The sequence below is a fragment of the Mus caroli genome, chromosome 14, assembly GCF_900094665.2.
Source record: "Mus caroli chromosome 14, CAROLI_EIJ_v1.1, whole genome shotgun sequence".
NCBI lineage: Eukaryota > Metazoa > Chordata > Mammalia > Rodentia > Muridae > Mus > Mus caroli.
The window spans coordinates 6867566-6893093 of record NC_034583.1 but is presented as its reverse complement, the minus strand read 5'-3'; the positions used below and the strand labels follow the sequence as shown (position 1 = coordinate 6893093).

At 38.5% G+C, this 25528-nt stretch overlaps 1 protein-coding gene and 1 pseudogene across 1 annotated transcript in view; one reads left to right on the top strand and one right to left on the bottom strand.

The window, feature by feature from the left end:
• The window catches only part of LOC110309746 (cadherin-related family member 3-like), a 99469-nt gene that overhangs the window by 46706 nt on the left and 27235 nt on the right, over nucleotides 1-25528 (top strand). Inside the window, exons 5-11 of the mRNA XM_021182476.1 lie at nucleotides 6066-6160; nucleotides 10448-10555; nucleotides 12241-12437; nucleotides 13998-14175; nucleotides 16004-16166; nucleotides 17420-17522; nucleotides 21781-21879. Of these exons, the coding sequence (XP_021038135.1) occupies nucleotides 6066-6160; nucleotides 10448-10555; nucleotides 12241-12437; nucleotides 13998-14175; nucleotides 16004-16166; nucleotides 17420-17522; nucleotides 21781-21879 (943 nt within the window). The remainder of the gene's footprint in view (nucleotides 1-6065; nucleotides 6161-10447; nucleotides 10556-12240; nucleotides 12438-13997; nucleotides 14176-16003; nucleotides 16167-17419; nucleotides 17523-21780; nucleotides 21880-25528) is intronic.
• On the bottom strand, nucleotides 10299-10361 carry LOC115029264 (annotated as a pseudogene).

The window sequence follows — 25528 nt, the reverse complement described above, 5'->3', positions numbered from 1 at the left end:
CTTGTCAATTCTCGATCTTACAGCACAAGCCATTACTGTTCTATTCAGGAATTTTTCCCCTGTGCCCATATCTTCAAGGCTTTTCCCCACTTTCTCTATAAGTTTCAGTGTCTCTGGTTTTATGTGAAGTTCCTTGATCCACTTAGACTTGACCTTAGTACAAGGAGATAGGAATGGATTGATTCGCATTCTTCTACATGTTAACAACCAGTTGTGCCAGGGTTATTTTTTCCTCTGGAGTCTAACTTCTTGAGTACTTTATATATATTTGATATTAGCCCCATATCAGATTTAGTATTGGTAAAGATCTTTTCCCAATCTGTTGGCTGCCTTTTTGTCTTCTTGACAGTTTTTGTCTTACAGAAGCTTTGCAATTTTATGAGGTCCCATTTGTCGATTCTTGATCTTACAGCACAAGCCATTGGAATTCTGTTCAGGAATTTTTCCCCGGTGTCCATATCTTCGAGGCTTTCCCCTACTTTCTCTTCTATAGGTTTCAGTGTCTCTGGTTTTATGTGATGTTCCTTGATCCACTTAGATTGAGATTTGTACAAGGAGATAAGAGTGGATCAATTCACATTCTTCTACATGCTAACTGCCATTTGAGCCAGCACCATATGCTGAAAATGCTGTTTTCTTTCCACTGGATTGCTTTAGCTCCTTTGTCAAAGATCAAGTGACCATAGGTGTGGGGGTTCATTTCTGGGTCTTTGATTCTGTTCCATTGATCTACCTGTCTGTCACTGTACCAGTACCATGCAGTTTTTATCAGAATTGCACTGTAATACAACTTGATGTCAGGACTGGTGATTCCACCAGAAGTTCTTTTATTTTTGAGAATAGTATTAGCTATCCTAGGTTTTTTGTTATTCCAGATGAATTTGCAAATTGCCCTTTCTAACTAGGTGAAGAATTGAGTTGGGATTTTGATGGGGATTGCATTGAATCTGTAGAATGCTTTTGGCAAGATAGCCATTTTTTCTATATTGATCCTGTCAATCCATGAGCATAGGAGATCTTTCCATCTTCTGAGATTTTCTTCAATTTCTTTCTTCAGAGACTTGAAGTTCTTATCATAGAGATATTTCACTTCCTTAATTAGAGTCACACCAAGGTATTTTAAATTATTTGTGACTATTTTAAAGGGTGTTGTTTCCCTAATTTCTTTCTCAGTCTGTTTATCCTTTTTGTAGAGAAAGGCCACTAATTTGTTTGAATTAATTTTATATCCAGCTACTTTACTGAAGTTGTTTATCAGGGTTAGAATTTCTCTGTCTGGTGGAATTTTTGGGTCACTTATATATACTATCATATCATCTGCACATAGTGATATTTTGACTTGTACCTTTCCAATTTGTATTCCTTTTACCTCCTTTTTTTTTGTTTTTTCGAGACAGGGTTTCTCTGTATAGCCCTGGCTATCCTAGAACGCACTTTGTAGACCAGGCTGGCCTCTAACTCAGAAATCGACCTGCCTTGGCCTCCCTAGTGCTGGGATTAAATGCATATGCCACCACACCTGGCTTTGACCTCCTTTTGTTGTCTAATTGTTCTGGCTAGGACTTCAAGTACTATATTGAATAGGTAGGGAGAGAGTGGGCAGCCTTGTCTAGTCCCTGATTTTAGTGAGATTGCTTCAAGTTTCTTTCCATTTTGTTTGATGTTGGCTACAGGCTTGCTGTATATTGTCTTTATTATGTTTAGGTATGGGCCTTGAATTCCTGATCTTTCCAAGTCTTTTATCATGAATGGGTGTTGGTCTTTATCCAATGCTTTCTCAGCACCTAATGAGATGATAATGTGGATTTTGTCTTTGGGTTTGTTTATATAGTGGATTACTTGATTGATTTCCGTATATTAAACCATCCCTACATCCCTGGGATGCAGCCTACTTGATCATGATGGTTGATTGTTTTGATGTGTTCTTGGATTTAGTTGGCCAGAATTTTATTGAGTATTTTTGCATCAATATTCATAAGGGAAATTGGTCTGAATTTCTCTTTCTCTGTTGGGTTTTTGTGTGGTTTAGGTATCAGAGTAATTGTCGCTTCATAGAATGAATTGGGTAGAATACTGTCTGTTTCTATTTTGTGGAACAGTTTGAGGAGTATTGGAATGAAGTCCTCTTTGAAGATCTGATATAACTCTGCACTAAACCCATCAGGTCCTGGGAGTTTTTGGGTTGGGTGACTATTTCTATTCTTTTAGAGAATATGGGAATATTTAGATCATTAATCTGATCCTAGTTAAACTTTGGAACCTGGTATCTGTCTAGAAAATTGTCATTTCATCCAGGTTTTCTAGTTGTCTTGAGTATAGCCTTTTGTAGTAGGATCTGATGATTTTTTGGATTTCCTCAGTTTCTATTGTTATGTTTCTCTTTTCATTTCTGATTTTGTTAATTAGGATACTGTCCCTGTGCCATCTAGTAAGTCTGGCTAAAGGTTTATGTATCTTGTTGATTTTTTCAAAGACCAGCTCCTGGTTTGGTTGATTTTTTTTTTATAGTTCTTTTGTTTCTATTTGTTTGATTTCAGCCCTGAGTTTGATTATTTCCTGCCCTCTCTTCTCCTCTTGGGTGAATTTGCTTCCTTGTGTTCTAGAGCTTTTAGGTGTGCTGTCAAGCTGCTCCTGTATGCTCTCTCCAGAATCTTTTTGGAGGCACTCAGAGCTATGAGTTTTCCTCTCAGGACTGCTTTCATTGTGTCCCATAAGTTTGGATATGTTGTGGGTTCATTTTCATTAAACTTTAAAAACTCTTTAATTTCTTTTATTTCTTCCTTGACCAAATTATCATTGAGTAGAGTGTTGTCCAGCTTCCACATGTATGTGAGTTTTCTATTACTAATGCTGTAAACAAAGATCAGCCTTAGTCTGTAGTGATCTGATAGGATGTATGGGAATATTTCAATATTTTTTGAATCTATTGAGGCCTGTTTTGTGACCGATTATATGGTCAGTTTTGGAGAAGGTACCATGAGGTGCTGAGAAAAAGGTATATCCTTTTGTTTTAGTATAAAATGTTGTATAGATATCAGTTAAGTCCATTTGTTCCATAACTTCTGTTAGTTTCAGTGTATCTCTCTTTAGTTTCTGTTTCCACAATCTGTCCATTGATGAGAGTGGGGTGTTGAAGTCTCACACTATTATTGTGTGTGGTGCAATATGTGTTTTGAGCTTTACTAAAGTTTCTTTAATGAATGTGTATGCCCTTGCATTTGGAGCATAGATGTTCAGAATTGAGAGTTCATCTTTGTAAAATTTACCTTTGCCATTTGCTTTGAAAATTGTTTTCTAAACTTTATTCTGAGGTAGGGTTTGTTTTTGTCCCTGAGGTAGGTTTCCTGTATGCATCAAAAAGTTGGGTCCTGTTTATATAACCAGTCTGTTAGTCTGTGTCTTTTTATTTGGGAATTGAGTCTATTGATGTTAAGAGTTATTAAGGAAAAGTCATTGTTGCTTCCTGTTATTTTTGTTGTTAGACTTGGAAGTTTGATCATGTGGTTATCTTCTTTTAGGTTTGTTGAAAGATTACTTTCTTGCTTTTTGTAGAGCATAGTTTTCCCTCCTTGTGTTGGAGTTTTCCTTTTATTATCCTTTGAAGGGCTGGATTTGTGGAAAGATATTGTGTGAATTTGGTTTTGTCATGGAATACCCTGGTTTCTCCATATATGGTAATTGAGAGTTTTGCTGGGTATAATAGCCTGGGCTGGCATTTGTGCTCTCTTAGGATCTGTATGACATTTGCCCAAGTTCTTCTGGATTTCATAGTCTCTGGTGAGAAATCTGGTGTGATTCTGATAGACCTGTCTTTATATGTTACTTGACCTTTTCTCCTTTTTGCTTTTAATATTCATTCTTTGTTTTGTGCATTTGGTCTTTTGATTATTATGTGATGGAAGGAATTTCTTTTCTAGTCCAAACTATTTGTAGTTCTTTAGGCTTTTTGTATGTTCATGGGCATCTCTTTCTTTAGGTTGGGTAAGTTTTCTTCTATAATTTTGTTGAAGATATTTACTGACCCTTTAAGTTGGAAATCTTCCTTCTCATCTATACCTATTATCTTTGGTCTTCTCATTATATCCTGGATTTCCTGGATGTTTTGGGTCAGACTTTTTTTTGCATTTCACATTTTCTTTGATTGTTTTGTCAATGTTTTCTATGGTATCTTCTGTACCTGAGATTATCTCTTCTATCCCTTGTATTCTGTTTGTTACACTTGCATCTGATTTCTTTCCTTGGTTTTCTATTTCCAGCGTTGTCTCCATTTGTGATTTCTTTATTGTTTCTACTTCCATTTTCAGATCCTGGATGGTTTTGTTCAATTCTTTCACCTGTTTGAATGTGTTCTCTTGTATTTCTTTAAGGGAGTTATTTGTGTCCTTCTTATAGTCCTCCATCATCATCATGAGAAGTGACTTTAGATTCATATCTTGCTTTTCTGGTGTGATGGTGTATCTAGCACTTGCTATGGTAGGAGAGTTCTAATAATGGGTTCTGATGATGCCAAGTAACCTTGGTTTCTGTTACTCCTGTTCTTATGCTTGTCTCCCACCATCTGATTATCTCAATTGTTCCTTCCCCTCTGATTGGAGCCTGTCCTTCCTGTTCCCAGTAGAGTCAGAATTTCTCAGAGTCCAGCTTCCTCTGGGATCCTGTGATTTTGGGATCCTGTGATGCTGAGATTCTGGGTGTGTCAGAGTTCTTGACAGTCAAATTTCCTTTGAGCCCCTGAGATCCTAGTGTTACCAAGCTCATGTGTTCCTGGGATCCTGAGTGTGTCAGATGCCTGGAAGTGTTACCTCCTTTGGGAACCATGGGTTGTTCACTGTGTTTGAAACCAAGGTAGACCAGATCTCACTGGAAGGAACCCGAGCCACTGGTCAGGCAGGGTTCTTGTGTCCATGTTATAGCTGGCCCCAGGAACCCCAGGTTCTGTTGGAACAGATTGGGTGCTCCACTCACCAGTGATCCTAAGTTCGTGAGAGTGCTTAGGCACCTGTGGGGTGGAGCGTCCTCTGGAGACCGTGGAACTCTCTGCCGAGTTTGGGTCCAAGGTGGCCTGGCACTGGTACCAAAAGGAAGGAACTCCCTATTGAGTCCTTTTTATACTCTCTCCAAACATCACATGTCCTCCATGGGTCTTGCCTCAGCATGTGTCTTGTCTCAGGATGTGAGTTTGTCTCAGTTGACATCACTCTGCCAATCAGCCTATGTCCTAGGAAGTGACAAGAAGCTGTAGTACACCACCCGAAGATTTTTTTGGTGCATTTCTCTCTATGGAGTGCCAACAAATGGAGTTCTACTATGCAGTTTAAGGCAGATGAATACATGAGTGACATGAGTGTCATTAGTGTGTCCTTTCACATGTTTGCTTTAGCAGAACATCCTTTTATCTGTGTCTGCTTCAGTGAAACATTCCTTCGTGTATTTGCCTTAGCAAAACACCATCCAACACAACTGACTTTCCAAAGAACACTTAAGTTTCCACTTCAACCTGTGACCCAGGATGCTAAGACTCCACTGACTGTACCTGAAACACTTTAACAAAATGGCTGAAAGGTAGATGAAGTCAAAAGTCAACAAAGCCTGGGAAGATTTGGGAAAATGTTGTCTGTATCTCCACAGGTGAAAGCAAATAAGCAGATGCTGTGGATTTCAAATTTCCTTCTTATCATAGCTCTTTGATTCACCCCTAGCTTCCAAAGCCTATAGTCACCATCTGTACAGATCATCTCAGTGTTCATTAAACAATTCCTTTCTCTTTATGTTTAGCTCTGTGTGGGGCATTCTAAGAAATACTCTGGTAATATGAAAAATGTAGAGATTAGAAAAGTTTGATTTGTTCTTTTTAGTTTTTAAGAGTATGTGTCTGATCTGAAGTCAGTTGAATAGAATAGTATCGTCATCGTTGTCATCATCATCATCACCATCATCATCACATCCATCAGCTGCTAACATTTTCTGAAATTTTAGGGTTGGTTCTTTAGGGGTTGCAGAACCTCACCAGGGAATCATTTGTACCTCTGCAATATTATGTTTTTCTCTTTTTTTATGCAACACAGTACTCCATTTCCCCAGAGAGCTCTGGCTTCACCATTGATAAAACTGGGGCAATTTCCACAGCAAGAGATTTGGATTTTGAGAGCGGCATGAGAAGGTAATGCTGTCTTGGGTTTTCTCTGGAGATACTCATCCTTTGGTTGGAATGTCCCCTTTTGAAAAATATTTGCCGTTAACGTGCTCCTCACACAAAGATGCTCTTGGTACTGTCTTAGAATTAGAATTAGCACCCACTTATAATTGTGCCATTGCTGCTTTGGGTGTCTTGGGGATGCTCGCTATGCCACTTATTTTCATCACAGTGAAGCATGAAGATTATTTTGGTAGTTGTGCTTGTACCCTGCCAGGTTAAGTAGGCAAGTTGCCTCTTCAGATACCTGTAATGCAGAATTGCTTTTTAATGTAATAATCAGTATTTTTAAAAGTTAACACACTGCTACTTTTTTATCCATCTGCATCAGCTAAGCAGGTCACCCACCATGGGTTGAAGTTAAAATTTTTATTTTTATAATGATTTAATGCTTACCCTTTTCAATTATATAATTCGTATCAAAGTGCTTTGTAGGAAAAGGAAGTGGACTCTGAAGTCATTCCAATAAAATTTCTCCAGCCTTTCGTAAGTGAGTCTTTTCTATAATGAAAGGTGAAAATGAAAAATCTCCAAAGCAGTTTCCTGGATAACAGAGGCCCAGCACAAACTGGCTATCCACACATCATATAGGTCAGGTTCCATTGCAGGAGATTTAGAGTCCACAAACAGATCATTGAGACAATTATCAGGTTGGTGCTGGGGATGTAACCCATGTGGTAGACTGTTTCCCTAACATACATGGGGTCTTGGGTTTTTATCACCAGCAATCATCAACCAGGAATCCTACTCTACACCCATATTCTCAGTATCAAGGAGGAAAGACAGGAAGACCACAATCTCAAGATCATCTTTGAGTATAGTGAGTTCAAGGCTAGCCTAAGCTACATGATCTTAAACCAAAATCAACATACCCTAGATATTTATAAGTCCTAAGATTTGTTAGCAAATGAAAATTTATTAAAGTTTGGAAAAGTAGATTTTTTTCTGAGTTCTAGTGAAAGCTTTCTTTTTTGTTTGCTTTCTGTTAATAGCTCTGAAATCAGAGGAAAGAAGAGTAAAAACTGGGAGCACCAATTGCAGAATGGGAGTACTAATGGCTGCATGGCCAATATGACAGTTTATTTCTTGTCCATAGGGCATGTCCTTCCTTCCATCTCTCTTTTGCTGCAGAGTTAGTTGCCTGAGTTGTTGAGTTGATGTTTACAGAAATAAGGAAAATTTTGGATAAGAACTGACTTTCATCAATTCTCTTTCTTGTTAGCAATCTTTCTTTTGTGGATACTGTGTGGCAAGGCACACATGCAAAGATGCACTCGTGGAGGCCTGAGAACCACACTGTAAGCTGATTGTCCCCTTCCCTTGTTGCTTGGGTTCTATGGATCCAGCTCAGGTAGAGGCAAGCAACTGCCCATAAATCCATTTCATTATCCCTGATTTAATTCTTTTAATTTTTGATTTTTAAATTAAAAAAATTCAAAATCCTCTTCTTCCTTGCTTTCTTGCTTTCTTTGCTTTCTTGCTTTCTTCGAGACAGGGTTTCTCTGTATAGCCCTGGCTATCCTGGAACTCACTTTGTAGACCAAGCTGGCCTCGAGCTCAGAAATCCACCTGCCTCTGCCTCCCAAGTGCTGGGATTAAAGGCGTACACCACCACACCCGAATTCAAAATCCTTTTCTTGAAAGGAGGAATAGGGCTATGAAATCACTTGCTTGAATACTGATGACAATGCTAGGAAGGATCACAATGGCCCTGTCCTCTTTTCATCATACAGCCACTCCAAAGTGAAATCTGAGTTTGAGTTATCACGCTATGAATATTGCTCCTATCATTTACCTATTGTTGTAGTTAAGACTTCTCAGATTTTTATTAATTTGAGATGGGATTTGACTCTGTGGTCCTAGCTGGTCTGAAACTCACTATGTACACCAGCTAGACTTTAACTCCAGAGATCAACTTGCCCCTCAAGTGCTGGAATTAAGGGCATGAGCCACCATGCTTGGCTATAATTATTTCTTGAAATGTCTTCATTCTTTTACATAGATTGGCTTTTTTTTGCCAATAATTTTCCTATAAACCATCAATTTCTTGTAGGAGAAATTTTGAAATAAGAAGTTGAGAAGTGGTTACACATTGGTCTGGAGAGAAGGAAGATGCTCATTTTGGTGTCAATTACTGGTATATTTCAAGTTTAAGAGATTCTTTTTTCCTGAAGAAAGTATATCTCTCAATTTTCCTAGAGCTTGAGTTTGTTGAGATAAAATATGAACAGCAATGGGAAACTTAGGAGTCATGACTGCAGGGATCACCATTTAAGGGGTGAGAGTCACCGAAGGAGGAAATTTTCATTTTCCTCTCCTCCCCTCACCTCTGTGAAAGAAAACTTCATTAGCTGTGTAATCATCCTAATGTTTCTTACAGATATTATTTTGTTTTGAAGGCTTCTTCCTGTTTTACTTTATTATTTTTTTAAGGTCTCTTATAGCCTTGTAATCTCTATCCTCCTGCCTCAGCCTCCTGGATGGCAAGATAGCAAGTGTGTCTTACCAAACTGGACCACTCCTAAGACTTTGTCCTGGGCACCCATTAGTTTTTTCTCCTTCTGATTCCTTTTTTGTTTGTTTTTTGTTTTTATTAAACTAATAAAAATTTATTTTAAAATATAAAATTCAAAAAAAATATAAAATTCAATATTGACATTTTAAGTCATCAAAATAATTTATAATAGTTAAATGCCTCTTAAATATACAGATTATCTACTGAAGCTAAAAGTAGTATGCACTCAACCAGTTTTTAAAATCTATTTGGGAGAATACACAGTGTAACTGTGGCTTCATAGAATGAATTGGGTAATGTTCCTTCTGTTTCTATTTTGTGGAGTAGTTTGAAGAGTATTGGTATTAGGTCTTCTTTGAAGGTCTGATAGAATTCTGCACTAACCCCCCCCCCCTTTTTTTTTTTTTGAATGACAGCTTCTGTTTCTTTAGGGGTTATGGGACTGTTTAGATGGTGTACTGTCTGGCTTTGTGGGTCAACTTGATACAGGTTGGAGTTATCACAGAGAAAGGAGCTTCAGGTGAGGAGATGCCTCCCCAAGATCCAGCTGTAAGGCATTTTCTCAATTAGTGATCAAGGGTAGGAGGGCCCACTCTGGGTGATGCCATCCCTGGGCTTGTAGTCTTGGGTTCTATAAGAAAGCTGATCAAGCCAGGGGAAGCGAGCCAGTAAGGAACATCCCTCCATGGCCTCTGCATCAGCTCCTGCTTCCTGACCTGCTTGAGTTCTAGTCCTGACTTCCATTAGTGATGAACAGCAATGTAGGAAGTGTAAGCTGAATAAACCCTTTCCTCCCCAACTTGCATCTTGTTCATGATGTTTGTGTAGGAATAGAAACCCGGACTAAGAGAAGTCATGTATTTGATCTTGATTTACCTAGGTATTTGGTATCTGTCTAGAAAATTGTTGATGTCATCCAGATTTTCCAGTTCTGTTAAATATAGGCTTTTGTAGTAGGATCTTATGGTTTTTCCAGTTTCCTCAGTGTCTGTTGTTTTATCTCCCTTTCATTTCTGATTTTGTTAATTTGGATACTGTCTCTGTGTTGTTATCAAGAAGGGTATTGTTCAGCTTCCATGTATATGTGGGCTTTCTGTTGTTTTTGTTGCTATTGAAGATCAGCCTTAGTCCATGGTGATCTGATAGGATGCATGGGATTATTTGAGTCTTTTTATATCTCTTGAGACCTGTTTTGTGACTGATTATATGGTCAATTTTGGAGGAGGTACCATGAGGTGCTGAGAAGAAGCTATCTTCCTTGTTTTAGGATGAAATGTTCTATAGATATTTGTTAAATTGATTTGGTCCATACCTTCTGTTAGTTTCAATGTGTCTCTGTTTAGTTGTGTTTCCATGATGTGTCTCCATTGATGAGAGTCAGGTATTGAAGTCTCCCACTATTATTGTGTGTGTGTTCTTTGAGCTCTACTAAAGTTTTTTTTTTTGAATGTGGGATCTGTTAGTTTTTAATAAAAGAAATCACTGTCTAAAGGATAGAAACCTATATCCATTAGTGACTTTTGTACAGAATGCTAAGGAATTTCCATATCCCTCAATCCTCCCTTTTATAGGAATTAACAAAATTCAAATGAAAAATTTAAACACTTCAGGAATTTGTGTGTCATCTTTATGCAGGGGCCATGCTAATCTTCAGTTAAGTCTGATATGATCCTGCTTTGGTGGAAGCCTGCTGTTTGTCAGGAAGTCTTAGCTGTCTTTTTTTGTGCCTGTGCCTTTAGCTTTTCACTGATTATTAAAGTGGTTGATCCTGGAGGCCTGTTTGCTACTGGAAGTCTAAAGATTTTCCTCATCAATGTCAACGATCAGGACCCTATTCTTGCTTGCAGGTAAGCAACATATTACTTGATATGACCTTGAAAAGTTAGTCTTTCCTTCCTGTTTTTTTCTTTTTAGCTGAGAAGGAAGCAATTTAGCAAGCATTGTATAAATAACCAACACAGAAAAAGAGTCCAAAAAAGGCTTTCTTTTTAAAAATTTTTTCATTAGATATTTTCTCTATTTACATTTCAAATGCTATTCCCTTTCCTAGTTTCCCCTCTAACTACCCCCAGCCCCTCCCACCTCCTTCTGCTCACCAACACACCCACTCCTGCTTCCTGGCCCTGGCATTCCCCTACACTGGAGCATAGAGCCTTCACAGAACCTAGGGCCTCTCCTCCCACTAATGACCAATTAGGCCATCATCTGCTACATATGCAGCTGGAGTCATGAGTCCCACCATGTGTACTCTTTGGTTGGTGGTTTAGCCCCTGGGAGCTCTGGGGGTGCTGGTTAGTTCATATTGTTGTTCCTCCTATGAGGCTGTAAACCCCTTCAGCTCCTTGGGTCTCTTCTCTATCTCCTTCATTGGGGATTCTGTGCTCAGTCCAATGGATGGCTGTGAGTATCCACTTCTGTATTAGTCAGGCACTGGTATACCTCTCAGCAGACAGCTTTATCAGGCTCCTGTCAGCAAGCACTTGTTGGCATCTACAATAGTGTCTAGGTTTGGTGATTGTATATGGGATAGAACCCAAGGTGAGGCAGTCTCTAGATGGTTATTCCTTCAGTCTCTGGTCCACATTTTGTCTCTGTAACTCCTTCCATGAGTATTTTGTTCCCCCTTCTAAGAAGGACCGAAGTATCCACACTTTGGTCTTCCTTATTCTTGAGTTTCATGTGGTTTGCAAATTGTATCTTGGGTATTCTGAGTTTCTGGGCTAATATCCACTTATCAATGAGTGCATATGATGTGTGTCCTTTTGTGATTGGGTTACCTCAGTCAGGATGAAATCCTCCAACTCCATCCATTTGCCTAAGGATTTTATGAATTCATTGTTTTTAACAGCTGAGTAGTACTCCATTGTGTAAATGTACCACATTTTCTGTTTCTATTCCTCTGTTATGGGACATCTGGGTTCTTTCCAGCTCCTGGCTATTATAAATAAGGCTGCTATGAACATAGTGGAGCATATGTCCTTATTACAAGTTGGAGCATCTTCTGGGTATATGCCCAGGAGTGGTATTGCTGGATGCTCAGGTAGTACTATGTCCAATCAAAAAAGGATTTCTTAAACCTGAAACTAAAGATAATTTTAAAGTATAAAAATATATTGAAATTGCAAGAAAATAAGGTGTTATTCATGTAAAGTTAGCACTTATTCAGAAGCATTAAGAGCACAGTGATCATGCATACAAGTTCTAGAGCAAAGAGGTTTGTGTCAAACCTCTCTGGACCACCTTGGTGTTTACTTCTGGAATTTCTTTAATTTATTGCGCCATCAGTGTTCACATCTATCAAATAGAGATGAACATGGTCCTGGCTTTCTAGGGGAGTGCCTTCAGGGAAGAATGAGTAACCCATAATAAGTCTTAGGGTTTTATGTAAACCTATCAGTGTGTGGTTGAGACACTTCTGTCATGAATACAGTCTCCATTGTGCCCCTACACCATTCAGTCTTTATACCTTCAGCACCATAAGGATAGAAAACAGAGCTTGTACCATGCCAATAACATTTTCTTTCAAAACAAGCTTGTTCAATATTGAAAATGGGGTCTTGAGAGTTACCTTCACAAATTCAACTCTGCACCACAAAGTCAACATCACACTGGATGAAGAAATTCCAGTTGGGAAGATGATTGCAATGTGCCAGGCAACTGATGAAGATAACCTGGGAGGTTTAACCTTTGGACTAGATACAGTGGATGATTATTTTGCAGTGGACAAAGGTAGGTTTAAGAAACTGTATATCTGTCTCCCCGACACATGTGGTTTCTAGAGGGGTATGAGCGAGACTTTGGAAATGTCTGATGAGTAATTCTGCAGGGTCAGCATCTTACTTATTCCTCTGCTAATACATGTCTCTTCACAGCTGTTATGGATCTTATTGCCTCTTCACTTTCCATGCCATTTTAACACATTTTCTTAGACCTAACTCAACTCTATTCTACTTCAGGACCAAATTTTGTGAGGGAGAGCCTGGTTTGACTTAGGAGAGTTCTCTTTCATTCCGTCTGTGGTGAGGCAGTGTAATACCTGCTCAGTGTAGCAAGCTTGGTTCCCACAGCCTGTCTGGGAATCTGACTGCTTCATTACTTTTTTTTTTTTTCTTTACAAGTCCCAGGCTGGACATGAAGAAAGTGTCCATTCATGACTTGGTGTACAAATCCTCCAGCAATTTTCCTTGCTATAGAACAATTCCCTATAGGATTTATACTGGCTCACAGAGTTCTCCAGTCCTGTGAGGCTCTTGCTGCTACAAGTGGGCACTGGCTTGATGATGAGCTTTTATTGGGAGTGTTTTTTCCCCTGCCTTTCTTCCCCATGTCACACTGCCCTGGATTGCCTTCCAAATAATCTGCTTATACTCACATTCTGATTTATATGGATCTCTTAGATTGGCTGCCTGTTTTATAGTTAGCTGCTCTTCATTTTTACAGAGCCACTAGTGAGTTTTTGATTACTCAAATTGGGCCATATTTCTTCTCTGTTCAAAAAATCCTTTCAATTTGCTGTTTGCACTTGAAGTTTGGCCCAGACTTCTTATATTACCACTGAGAACCTGTTTCTCTGGCCCTTACCTTGTTCTCAATGATGCTGCCCTCCCTGAGAACCACCATGTTGTCGTGATTCTTTCTTCGTTTGATTGTTATTCTGAACCAGTAAATAGGCTGTCAGCCTTGAGACCCTGCCCTTGTGTTTTCTAAGTGCCTGATCACTAGACATTATTATCTGTAAAAAAAAAAATCACATTATAGAGTTCATTTCCGTGATAATTTTTGTTTTTCTACATATATTGAGGGCTGTATCCAAGCTTAGAATATAAATTCAATAAATATGGAGATTTTCTGTCATAATACTGAATCTAGTAGCTACAATGCATACCTGCTACATAGATGTAGTCAATATTTTTTGGATTTAAGTGATTGATGAATAAGAACAACTTATGTTCTAGCAGCACTTTTATCTGTGGTTCTCTCTGCAGGGAATCATCCCCCATTTACTAATATTTTCTTTTGCTATGTAACCTTCAAGTTGTAGAATGAGGATCTCTTCTAGAGAGTCTTCTTTATTCTTTAAGTGAAAATAATCTTGTTTTCCTACCCATTAACATAATATGATGAATAGCACATTTCAGCAATAAGTAACTTAGCACTGTTCATTCACTTTGAATTCTCCCCCTAAGTCTAGAGAATAGTGCATACTTTTACTTTTTTTTCACATGTAACAAAGTAATTTTAAAAATGAGAGTCTGGACTTACTGAGCAGGATGTGCTGTTTCGTTACAGAGAAGGGGACTGTGGTTACGACTAACAATCTAGATGTGGAGAAAACTGGCTTTGCAAGTGCTCTGTCCTTCTCTATTAAGGCATGTGATGGTGATCAGAGGTGTACAGTGATTCCAGTGGCTACCTACATTCGTGGCATCAATGACAACTCTCCTTTCTGTGATCAGTATCTGATTAGGTGAGCAGACAATAGACAGAAGCAAGAACTCAGATTGGGCAGAGAGAAGGAAGGACTGTTGTATTTATCAGCTCACTATGACATGTGGCTGATCAAGTTTAATCTTGTTTACTCAGAAATGTTCCTCACAAATAGCCTGGTGGTCCCTTTGTGATTGAAAGTTGAGTTTCCAAGATCTGAAAGTGAGATCTGGGGTTTTAATGGTTCTACTTCTGTCATTAGCAGAAGCCCTACTGTTTTGCTTTGTAAAATGGCATGTCAATAGATCTCTTTGAAAATTGGTTGTGAAGAATTAATGGACTAATTTTGGGGACTGTTTCAGCATAGTGCTGAGCAGCTGCTATCACATGATCTCCCTTATCATGAACCTGCAATTATCACCAGAAATCCTTACCACTGAATAGATTTCTGGTTAAAGATTTCATTCCTGTCTCAGTAAAATATTTGCCTTATAAGAACAAGGTTCTGACTTCAGTACCCATGACACAGATAGAAAAAGCAAACAAACAGGTGTGGTAGCAAGCTTTTGGATACTTAGACCTTGCGGATGGAGTGGCAGAGACAAGCAGGTCACTGGCACCCACTGGCCAGGCAGGCAAGCTTACTTAGAAAGTTCCAGACCAGTGCAGAAAGTCTCTCTCAAACCAAACCAAACCAAACCAAACCAAACCAAACCAAACCAAACCAAACCAAACCAAACCAAACCAAACAAAACAACAACTACTACCACCAAACAAAATAGTGGACAGTCCCTAAGGAGCAGTACCCTATAGTGTCTTCTAGCTTTTACCGACATGTGTACATGAGTACATGTGCACACTCATGTACCTTTATACCCATGTGCACCTGCACACACAGCACAAACATATAGACTTTGCCCTTGATTTAAAAATATATAACCTGGTTCATGCACCATACATTGTATAACTTTCTAAGTGAGAACATAATAAATATCCATATTTATATCTCTGACAATGGAAGGGAAATGATCTGACAGTGTGGCTAAAGTTTTGATGCAAAATTATCCCAATCCAGGGATAGGATTTGATGCTAAGTAAGTGATGAAGAATTCCAAGATTCAGAATTGTTGGCTTTTGAGATGTGGAGAAGAGGTGTGCATGCTTTTCCATTTGATTATTCTGCTTTTCCTTCTCTTCCCCTACACCCTGGTCATCTGCCTGAGAACTCATCTTTGCTGTTTCTCCTATTATCTCTCTCCTTCCTTAAGACCTTTTGTTGCCCCTAACCTCCCTCTCTATTCATGGCCTATACCTACATCACTCTCCCATATAAAAAGCTAGGAGATACACATAAGAGAGAAATTTGTCTTTCTGAGATTGGGCTACCTCACTTAATACAATAATTTCCACATCAATCTACTTTCCATAAATTTACATAATTTTATTTTTATTTCCAACTGAATAAAACTCCACCAGATATATCCACACTTTATTACTCACTCATTAGTGGATGGACATCGAGGTTGCTTTCATTTCCTAGCTATTGTCATAAGACAAGCAATAAATCTGGATGTGCACATATCTCTGTGGTAGGATATAGGAATCTTTGCTCAGAGGTAGCTGAGTCACATAGTCATTCTATTTGCAATTTTTTGAGGCATTTCCATACTTATTTATCTAGTAGCTATATCAGATTACACTACTAGGAAATAGTTTTCTAAATGATGCCCTAAGGAAGACCTGTCTGCTCCAGGATTTTCAAGGCACATACATAGACCTTATCAAAAGTGATGTTTAAGGGGGAAAGCATTGCATTATAAGAGAATGCTTATATACATTGATTTTTTTCTTCTTGAACAATTAAACAGGTACATAGGCAAGGAGGAGGTTGCGAAAGACACAGTTGTTGCTAAGCTCTCATGCCATGACCTTGACAAACCTCCTGACACAATTCATTATGCTCCAAGCTCTGGCCCTGTAGGTTCTGGACAACTATTTGAGCAAGTGCCAGATACCAAAAATTTCATTCAGGTAAGTCCCAGTGGCTGTTATTCCAGGGTCTTTCCCAAGAAAATGGAGTCAGGTCATGGCAAATTGGATCAGTGCTAGTAGGTTCCAAAGGAGGAGTAGAGCAGAGGAGAATTCTGGGCTCTTCTGCTGTCTTACCAGAAGGCACTTGGAATGCTTTTGTTTCTACCAGCAGTTTCTCTTTTTATAATTATCACAAAACAATGCACTTTCTACTTAGCTGGGGAAAGCAGAAGCTAAGAACACATGCTGATTTCCTTAGAGGTCAGTCTGTATGACTGCGTGTTTGACAATGGCTTGCTCTCCTAGCACTGGAAGTCAGTGAAGTCAGCTCCTCTCCAAGAGAGACATACTTTCTACTGGCAGAGTATAAAGACTGCAGGTTCTTTTCTTTCTCTACTAATGATTTTGACGAAATTCCTTTTCCTAAGTCCCAATTTCCATTTCCAGGGCATTTATTTCATTGTGTCATTCTGTGATAGCTTCCATAGTTCCTTATCCCATGCCTCAGTATCACCAACCACCCTCATGTAATTCCTCCTGTTAACCAGAAAATATGATTGAGAAACCCACAGATGAACTCTTTCTTTCTCTTGTTCTGACCCTACATTTTTTTTTGACAAAGTCTATAGCTATAAGGTAAGGTCTTGCATGACTGTGAAGTTTGGACATTTGGGCACAGAACCAGGTACATACTGGGTCAATACTCATTTTGTAATTTTGTAATACAAACCTGAAGTGTCATTATTTAGGCATGTCTTTCCACACACTGTTCATTCAAAATATTTCAATGATTTGCCTATGGCAACACAATTAGCATGCAATGTAGGTTATGAGCTATATAGTCTTCAATGCTGGAATGATCCATCTAAAATTAAGCTCCTCCATAAGGGACTGTGGTGTCCTGTTGTTCCACCTAAATGTTCATTTATATATTTTAGCTGCTGCTGAACTCACACATTCTGAAATGTCATTCTAGGAAATGAAAATGGCCAAAACACTCAGTGTTTTCAGACTGACTTTTTAAAGCATGTACATTAGACATTTCGGCTCTGAGCCAGTGGATAAAGGTACCTGCTTAGCTATTTAAGTTCTATCCTAGGTATCTGCAATGTGAAAAGAACAGACTCCTGCAAGTTCTCCTCTGATTGCCATACACAAATCATAGCTACCCCCTCTCTTCTCTTTCTCTCACACATGTAAAGCAGATTAAAAATTCATTTTTTTGAAATAATGAAATAATGTTGTTCTATAAGGTTACCAAAGATCTGGATTATGAAAACCCAGAGGTGGTTGCAGCAGGGCACATGTATGAAATGATGATTTCAGTATTTGATGACCTACATCCATCTCATACAGGTAATCATTATAGACAATTCAAGACTGGTCAGTGTGTTATAAACATTCATCACATTAGGAATGAGATAGACTGATGGTGGAAGTTTCCATCACTGGGAAGACTTTATATCTCTTAGCAGCATCTTAAATAATATATAATTCTTATGTCATGGTCTGGCTAGAGATCTTAGCATTTAAAAATGCAAGAGGGTATGGGTTCTTGTTAAGATTCCTCTGTATATTTGTAAATATATAAATATTTATACTGTATATGATATATAATATATTTCTTTATACTATCAATTGATCATATATACATATTTGATTCTTTATGCTAAATAATACCAAATACATCTGACTTGATATCAGGCAATCTGAAGTGCACACATACAGGTAATTGTTGCCTTAAATACATTTTACTTGAATGATATTGTTAGATGTAATGTTGTTATTAAAGCAAGCAATGAGCTACTTGACAATTTCTACAGTTCCTGAGCCCAAAGAATGTGCAGGGCATGGTTACTGCTTTCTCACATAATGTTGTGTCAAGACTTTTCCACCATTTTGTGCCAGCCTATGATAAATAAGCCTTTGATGCAGTGAGATTCAGTTTGCTAAGACTGCATGATTATAAAATTCTTGGCACTTAGAGATTTAATAGTTGCAATTTTGCTGACTGTGAATTACTATTCTTTTGACATATTTGAATCAGGTGCTAAGGATCCGGAGCAAAATGATTAGGAGTTGGCGTGCTAAGTAATCTCCCTGATTCCTACTTTTGGTAAAATGAAAGTATATACGGAGTTTCCTAAGGGATTGGTACTTGTTCAACAATTACACATCAGGAGTTTTAGACTATTTTGGAGGGGTTTGGGCTACAGAGAATTTTCTGTGAATATACTCAGAGTCTTCAGGTTACAAGCATCTCTCCATTACTGGTAAATCAAAAGTCATGGGAGGAACTTTAAGTTTAATCATAGAAAGGTACTGTCTGGTAATAAAGAACCTGGAATAAGGGCACAGTTGGGTTTTGTTCTCTTGTGAGAATTCTGAATCATTGCTGGTGGTTGCCTTGATCATTGGGTTGAATGGGATTTGAAGCAAATAAGAAAGAGTATATTGTCTTTCATGGATGCAGAAGGGTGGAATAAGTCTGAATTGGAATCAATACACCTAGGATGTGTTCAATCTCTCTTGAATCAATGATGTAAAAATCTTAGTTGAGTTGTTGTGATTGAATATAAAATGATCCCCACAGGATTGTGTTTGAATACTTTATCCCCAGATGGTGACACTGTTTTGGGAGGCTGTGGAACTTCTGGAAAGTGGTTGTCACTGGAGTCACTGGCAGTGTGTCATGGGAGTTATATCTTGACCCTACTTTCTGCTGTCTTTCTGTTTCCTGATCTGCTGAGACATGAGCAAGCATCCTCCACTTCCTCCTGCCACACATTCCCAACTGTAACCAAGAGTCAAAATCCTTTCTCCATTAATTTGCTTCTTTTGAGTATCTTTATTGCAGTGATCAGGAAAGTAGCTAACACAATGGCTAAGTTAAAATGGTGGTTTGTAGACTTACCCAGCTACCAATAGAAAATGCTATTTTGGAGGCAGGAATCAAAGCATGACATCTTGCCCAGAAATATTCTTGAATTTTTTTTTGAAGCTATTGGTAGAACATCATGAAGAAGTCTATCATATAGGCCAAAGTGACCTTTTAGGGTGGATTTTTTTTTTTTTCTTGTAGCTAGGTAACTTGCCCATTTCGCCCGATTTGAACCTTTCTTGAACAGGGTAGAGAAAAAAAAAAAAAAAAAAAAAAAAAACATCTTCAGATATCTTCAGTAAGATATCTTCTCTGGCCTTCACTTGTCAACATATTCACAGTAATTGCTCATAAAATATGCTTACAACATTGCACATTTCACTCCTGTTCTATAGGTCCATTTATTCACACAATTTGAAGTCTTTATGGTTGCAATAAAAAAAGCATAGTACAGTAGAGCTGTAAAGAGCACAACTATTATTGAAACATATACATTTTTATTTTTTGATTTACTTGATTTATTGAAAGAAATATATGGGTCTAAAGTAAATTATTTGTTTTTGTAGAACAAAATGCTTTAAACATTTTAGGGATCATTTTTACTGTTGAGATTGTGATGAAAACTGTAGAGACAATCCTTGAAAGTGAGTATAGTAGCATATGTTAGAAGCGAAAGCATGCCATTAACTTTCTGAAATAAAGGTCATATATATCTCAGACTGAATTTTACTATTTGTCGTGTGTCACACAGACTTTAGGGGAGGCAATATACCAGAATTCTTTTGAACATGAGTGCTATAGATAGATGCTAGAGAACTTCATGGTCAAACAAGTCTGGGAAGAATGCTTGCCTGGAGATTCAAAATAAACACTAGCATAGCAGAAACCCAAAGAAGTCTTGCCTTAAAAACCTCTTTAATTTTTATTTAATTGAGGACTTCGTATTTGGCACATTCATATCTCAAAGATGTTAGTGGCCAGTATACCTTGTTCTGGCATCTACTCCTTTGTAATATTAGAACTTTAATTTTTCTAACATTAGACTATGAACAGTTCTGTTCATATTAGTCTTTTTCTTTTTTTTCCTTTTTAAAAAAGACTTATTTATTTATTTATTTATTTATTTATTTATTTATTTATTATATGCGTGTACTGTAGCTGTCTTCAGACACTCCAGAAGAGGGCATGAGATTTTTGTTATGGTTGGTTGTGAGACACCATGTGGTTGCTGGAATTTGAACTCAGGACCTTTGGAAGAGCAGTTGGTGCTCTTAACTTCTGAGCCATCTCACCAGCCCCTCAGTCTTTTTCTTGTGAAACTGTGGCAGTTATGCCAATGTTCCTGTTACTGTCTTGAATACTATATTCTAATTTTACTCTAAAATATTTTCCTACTTTGAGCTTGCTTCATTTTATGTTTTAATATCAAAATATTTCTTTTCAACATCTCTCTAATAGGCTACCTTAGCTTGTTACCCAAAGCACAGAGTTCCTTCTTTTACTGGCAGTGTGCAAAAATTGTAACAAATCCTTAATTTATTTTTACTACACTTAATGATTTAATTGTATGTGTGTGTACAGAGGGGTACGACATGCCGTAGTGTGCATGTGGAGGTTAGAAAACAACTTGCTGGTGTACGTTCTCTCCTTCTACCACGTGAGTCTTGAGATTGAATTTAAGTCTTCAGGCTTTGGATCATGCATCTTTACTTACTGAGCAACCTGGCTGGCCAGAGATAACTCCTTTTGTGGTAACCTAGTATCCTTTGGAAAAATTTTTGATCATAATTTTCTTTGTCTTATATACTATTACGTAGGAGATGGACAGTGACTTGATTGATTGATTGATTGATGAGAAAACTGAGCTTCCTAGAAGTGGATGATGGCTTAAAGATACAGAATTTATGTTAATTATGAACATTAAACATGGGATTTCTGAGACAAGCTTTAAAAGCATAATGTAGGACATCACAGACTGAATGGAAAGTCAACTCAGCTAACTAATGGAAGAATTGTTCCAAAGAAATTTGTAATAAACTCTCTTGTAGAAAATATGTTACAATATTATGCATAAATATATTATTATACATGTATATGTGTTAATAAAATAAAATATAAAACATAATGCCTTAGACATTTTTGCTAAACTGTTTTGGCTAGCCAAGGAATTCATTTGGATATTGTCTTATGTTCCTTGTTGCTGTCACAGATATCTGATAAGAAGTAAAAGGAGGGATGATTGGCTCATGGGCCAAAAAGTGGGAGTGGGTGGGTAGGGGAGTTGGGGGGAGGGTATGGGGGACTTTTGGAGTAGCATTGGAAATGTAAATGAGGAAAATACCTAATAAAAATATTTTTTAAAAAAGAAAAGATATAGAACACTAGGAGATAGTAAGGGTGGCAGTAAGAGTTGAATGAAGCCAATTACATTGCATCCTCAACCACATAGCAGAGACTAAACAGGAAGAGGAGCCCTGTTATAAAACCTCAACCCCCCTTCCCTTTTGTCCAAGTTCAATCCTCTTTCTAAGGATCCTACAGCCTTCCCTAATGGCACCATCACTTGGGAACTAAGTGTTTTAATACATGAGTGTGGAAACACCAATCATTTGGAGGTAGAGAGACTCCTACTGTAGTTTCATAATTCTTCTCTAATTCTGATACTGGGGACATGTTTCAATAGTTTGTAGAGTAAATCGACAAAAGGTATTAATTTGCTGTTCAATTTTACAGTGACGGTGACAATCCTTGTGGAGATTGCTCCTGACAATGATTTCAGCCCCAAATTTCAAGCCTTGCACTATGTATTTTCAGTTCCAGAAACATCAGAAGGTAAAAATATTCTAAGGTATTTAACATTAAAGCATACACAAAGAAACAAATACCAGATGTCTGCTGAGGAGCCAATGGAAAAGGAACATGAGCATTTATAGAACATAAGCAGGTATAGGAGTGTGGTTGGACATAACACCTTCAGAGGAGTTTCTCTTTACTGGCGATGCTCTTGAACATCATGCTGATGACCTCCCAAAGGCTAATTTGATATTTGATGTCAGTTTTAAGATTTGCTTTTGTTGTGGACAAATGCACATTATTGACTTTACTTCATTTCGTATCCTTTGCCTCCAAACTATGACTAAGTGTCAAGAAGTAGGAATAGTGTGGTTATTATCCATATAATCCAAATATCATGCCCAACTAGGGTAAAGGTTTTAAGTCTAAGGTTCTATCTCTGTTTTTAAATTAGATATGTGTTAGGACATAGTGGTTAACCTCATTTTATTTGGAAACCACAACAATGGTAATAGTTGTAGTTCTGTCATCTAAGATGGAAACATATCCCTTCCTCAGAATCTCTGGATAGTGAGTCCTCCAGGCCTGACCTGAATACTTCAAGTTACAGGACTGACTGTGACATGAGATCAAGTAGAACTGCTTTGTAAGCATATCATGTTGTAGCAGAGAGACCATGAGTACATATGTCAAAGGAAACTGGCTTCAAACATGTCTCTGCTATCAGAAATTAATGATCTCAGCAACTCACATATCTACATATTTTTGATGGTTTTGTTTTCTTATAAATTCATAAGAACATTTTTTATAGTATACAATATTTGGAGTAGTAAAATTTTCTCATTTCTTAATAAATAAATTTATTTCTTAAAATGGAAACATTCAAAGTAAAGTCTCCATACTATTTTGCTATGTTGAAACCAGTAATTTACTTAATAGATGAGGTATCCCTTGATATATTTAGGGGTAAAGTTTTCATTTGTTTTAAAGTACTTCAGCAAAATAATTGTGCCATTCTTCTTCTTCTTTTTTTTTTTTTCCCCAAGACAGGGTTTCTGTTTCTAGCCCTGGCTGTCCTGGAACTCACTTTGTAGACCAGGCTGGCCTTGAACTCAGAAATCTGCCTGCCTCTGCTTCCTGAGTGCCCATTATTCTTTTAAAACTTCACTCCTTCAAGGGCAGGGAGAAATTGTGTAATTATAAGAAATAAAAGGAGGAAAATAATTCAAGCATGTGAAACAAACCAAACCAACAAAAGATCTCAATGCACCCTGATATAGCTGTCTTGTATGAGGCTATGTAAGTGCCTGGCAAACACAGAAGTGGATGCTCACAGTCATCTATAAGATGTAACACAGGGCCCCCAATGGAGAAGCAAGAGAAAGCACCTAAGAAGCTGAAGGGGTCTGCAACCCTATAGGTGGAACAACAATATGAACTAACCAGTACCCCCAGAGCTCATATCTCTAACTGCATATGTAGCAGAAGATGGCCTAGTCGGGTATCACTGGGAAAAGAGGCCCCTTGGTATTGCAAACTTTATATGCCCCAGTACAGGGGGATGCCAGGGCCAAGAAGCAGAAGTGGGTGGGTAGGCAAGCAGGGCAGGGGGAGGGTATAGGGAACTTTCGGGATAGCATTTGAAATGTATATAAAGAAAATATCTAATAAAAAAAAGGAGATAAGTCCCTTCTGGTTGGCGACAGCACTGGGTCACCTGGGTGTGGAGTCGGTGGACACCACCAAGGTCCCTAGAGGACTCTCCCCATGATCTTAGGACCACTGGTGAGTGGAACAACACTTCCGTTCCATTCCAATCGCGTGGGACCTGAGAGAGCATTGGGGAAGCAGAAAACCTCGCCTGACCAGGGTCACAAATCCCTTCCGGTTGGGTCACCTGGGTGAGGAGTCAGTGGACACCCCCAAGGTCTCTAGAGGACTTTCCACGTGATCTTAGGACCACCGGTGAGTGGAACACAACTTCTGTTCCATCTCAACTGCGCGGGACCTGAGACAGCATTAGGGAAGCAGAAAACCCGGCCTGATCAGGGTCACAAGTCCCTACAGGTCAGCACCAGCACCGGGTCACCTTGGGCACGGAGTTGGCAAACACCCCCAACATCCCTAGAGGACAGCTTCTTAGGCAGATCCCATTTCAGGCTCCAGACAGCCGGGCACCTTCCTTGCCAGAGGAGAGGTGTCCGCCTTGCCTGGGAGGGCTTTGTCAGAGCACCTGGGGGAGCCACCTTGGTTCCCATATCCCTCCAAGACTAGTCTGTGCAGGTGAGAGTGTGGACTACAGAAGCTAACAGCTTCTGGGACAGGCCTTGTTTTAGACCTTCATCTTCTGCCAGGAGGCAGGTCCGAATGCCAGATATCTGTGCACCTTACCTGCAAGAGGAGAGCTTGCCTGCAGAGAGTGCTCTGACCACTGAAACTCAGGAGAGAGCTAGTCTCCCAGGTCTGCTGATAGAGGCTAACAGAAACCAAGACCACTCACCATCATCAGAACGCAGAACTCCCACCTCACACAGTCCTGGGCAACCCAACACACCCGAAAACATAGACCTGGAATTAAAGGCATATCTCATGATGATGGTACAGGACATCAAAAAGGACTTTAATAACTCACCCAAAGAAATAAAGGAGAACACTCCTAAAGAGTTACAAGTCCTTAAAGAAAACCAGGAAAACACAAACAAACCGGTAGAAGTCCTTAAAGAAAAACAGGAAAACACATCCAAACAGGTAATGGAAATGAACAAAACCATACGAGAACTAAAAATGGAAGTACACACAATAAAGAAAACCCAAAGTGAGGCAACACTGAAGACAGAAACCCTAGGAAAGAAATCTGGAACCATAGATGCGAGCATCAGCAACAGAATACAAGAGATNGAAGAGAGAATCTCAGGTGCAGAAGATTCCACAGAGACAATCAGCACAACAATAAAAAAATGCAAAATTCAAAGAGATCCTAACTCAAAATATCCAGGAAATCCAGGACACAATAAGAAGACCAAACCTACCACTCATAGGTGTAGATGAGAATGAAGATTCTCAACTTATAGGGCCAGAAAATATCTTCAACAAGATTATAGAAGAAAACTTCCCAAAACTAAAGAAAGAGATGCCCATGAACATGAAAGAAGCCTACAGAACTCCAAATAGACTGGACCAGAAAAGAAATTCCTCCTGACACATAATAATCAGAACAACATATACATTAAATAAAGATAGAATATTAAAAGCAGTAAGGGATAAAGGTCAAGTAACATATAAGGGCAGGCCTATTAAAATGACACCAGACTCAACACCAGAGACTATGAAAGCCAGAAGATGCTGGACAGATGTTATGCAGACACTAAGAGAACACAAATGCCACCCCAACATTCAATTACCATAGATGGAGAAACCAAAGTATTCCACAACAAAAGCAAATTCACACATTATCTTTCCATGAATCCAGCCCTTCAAAGGATAATAACAGAAAAAAATCAATACAAGGATGGAAACCATGCCCTAGAAAAAGCAAGAAAGTAATCCTTCAACAAACCTAAAAGAAGACAACCACAAGAACAGAATGCCAACTCTAACAACAAAAATAATAGGAAGCAACAATTACTTTTCCTTAATATCTCTTAATATCAATGGACTCAATTCCCCAATAGAAAGACATAGACTAACA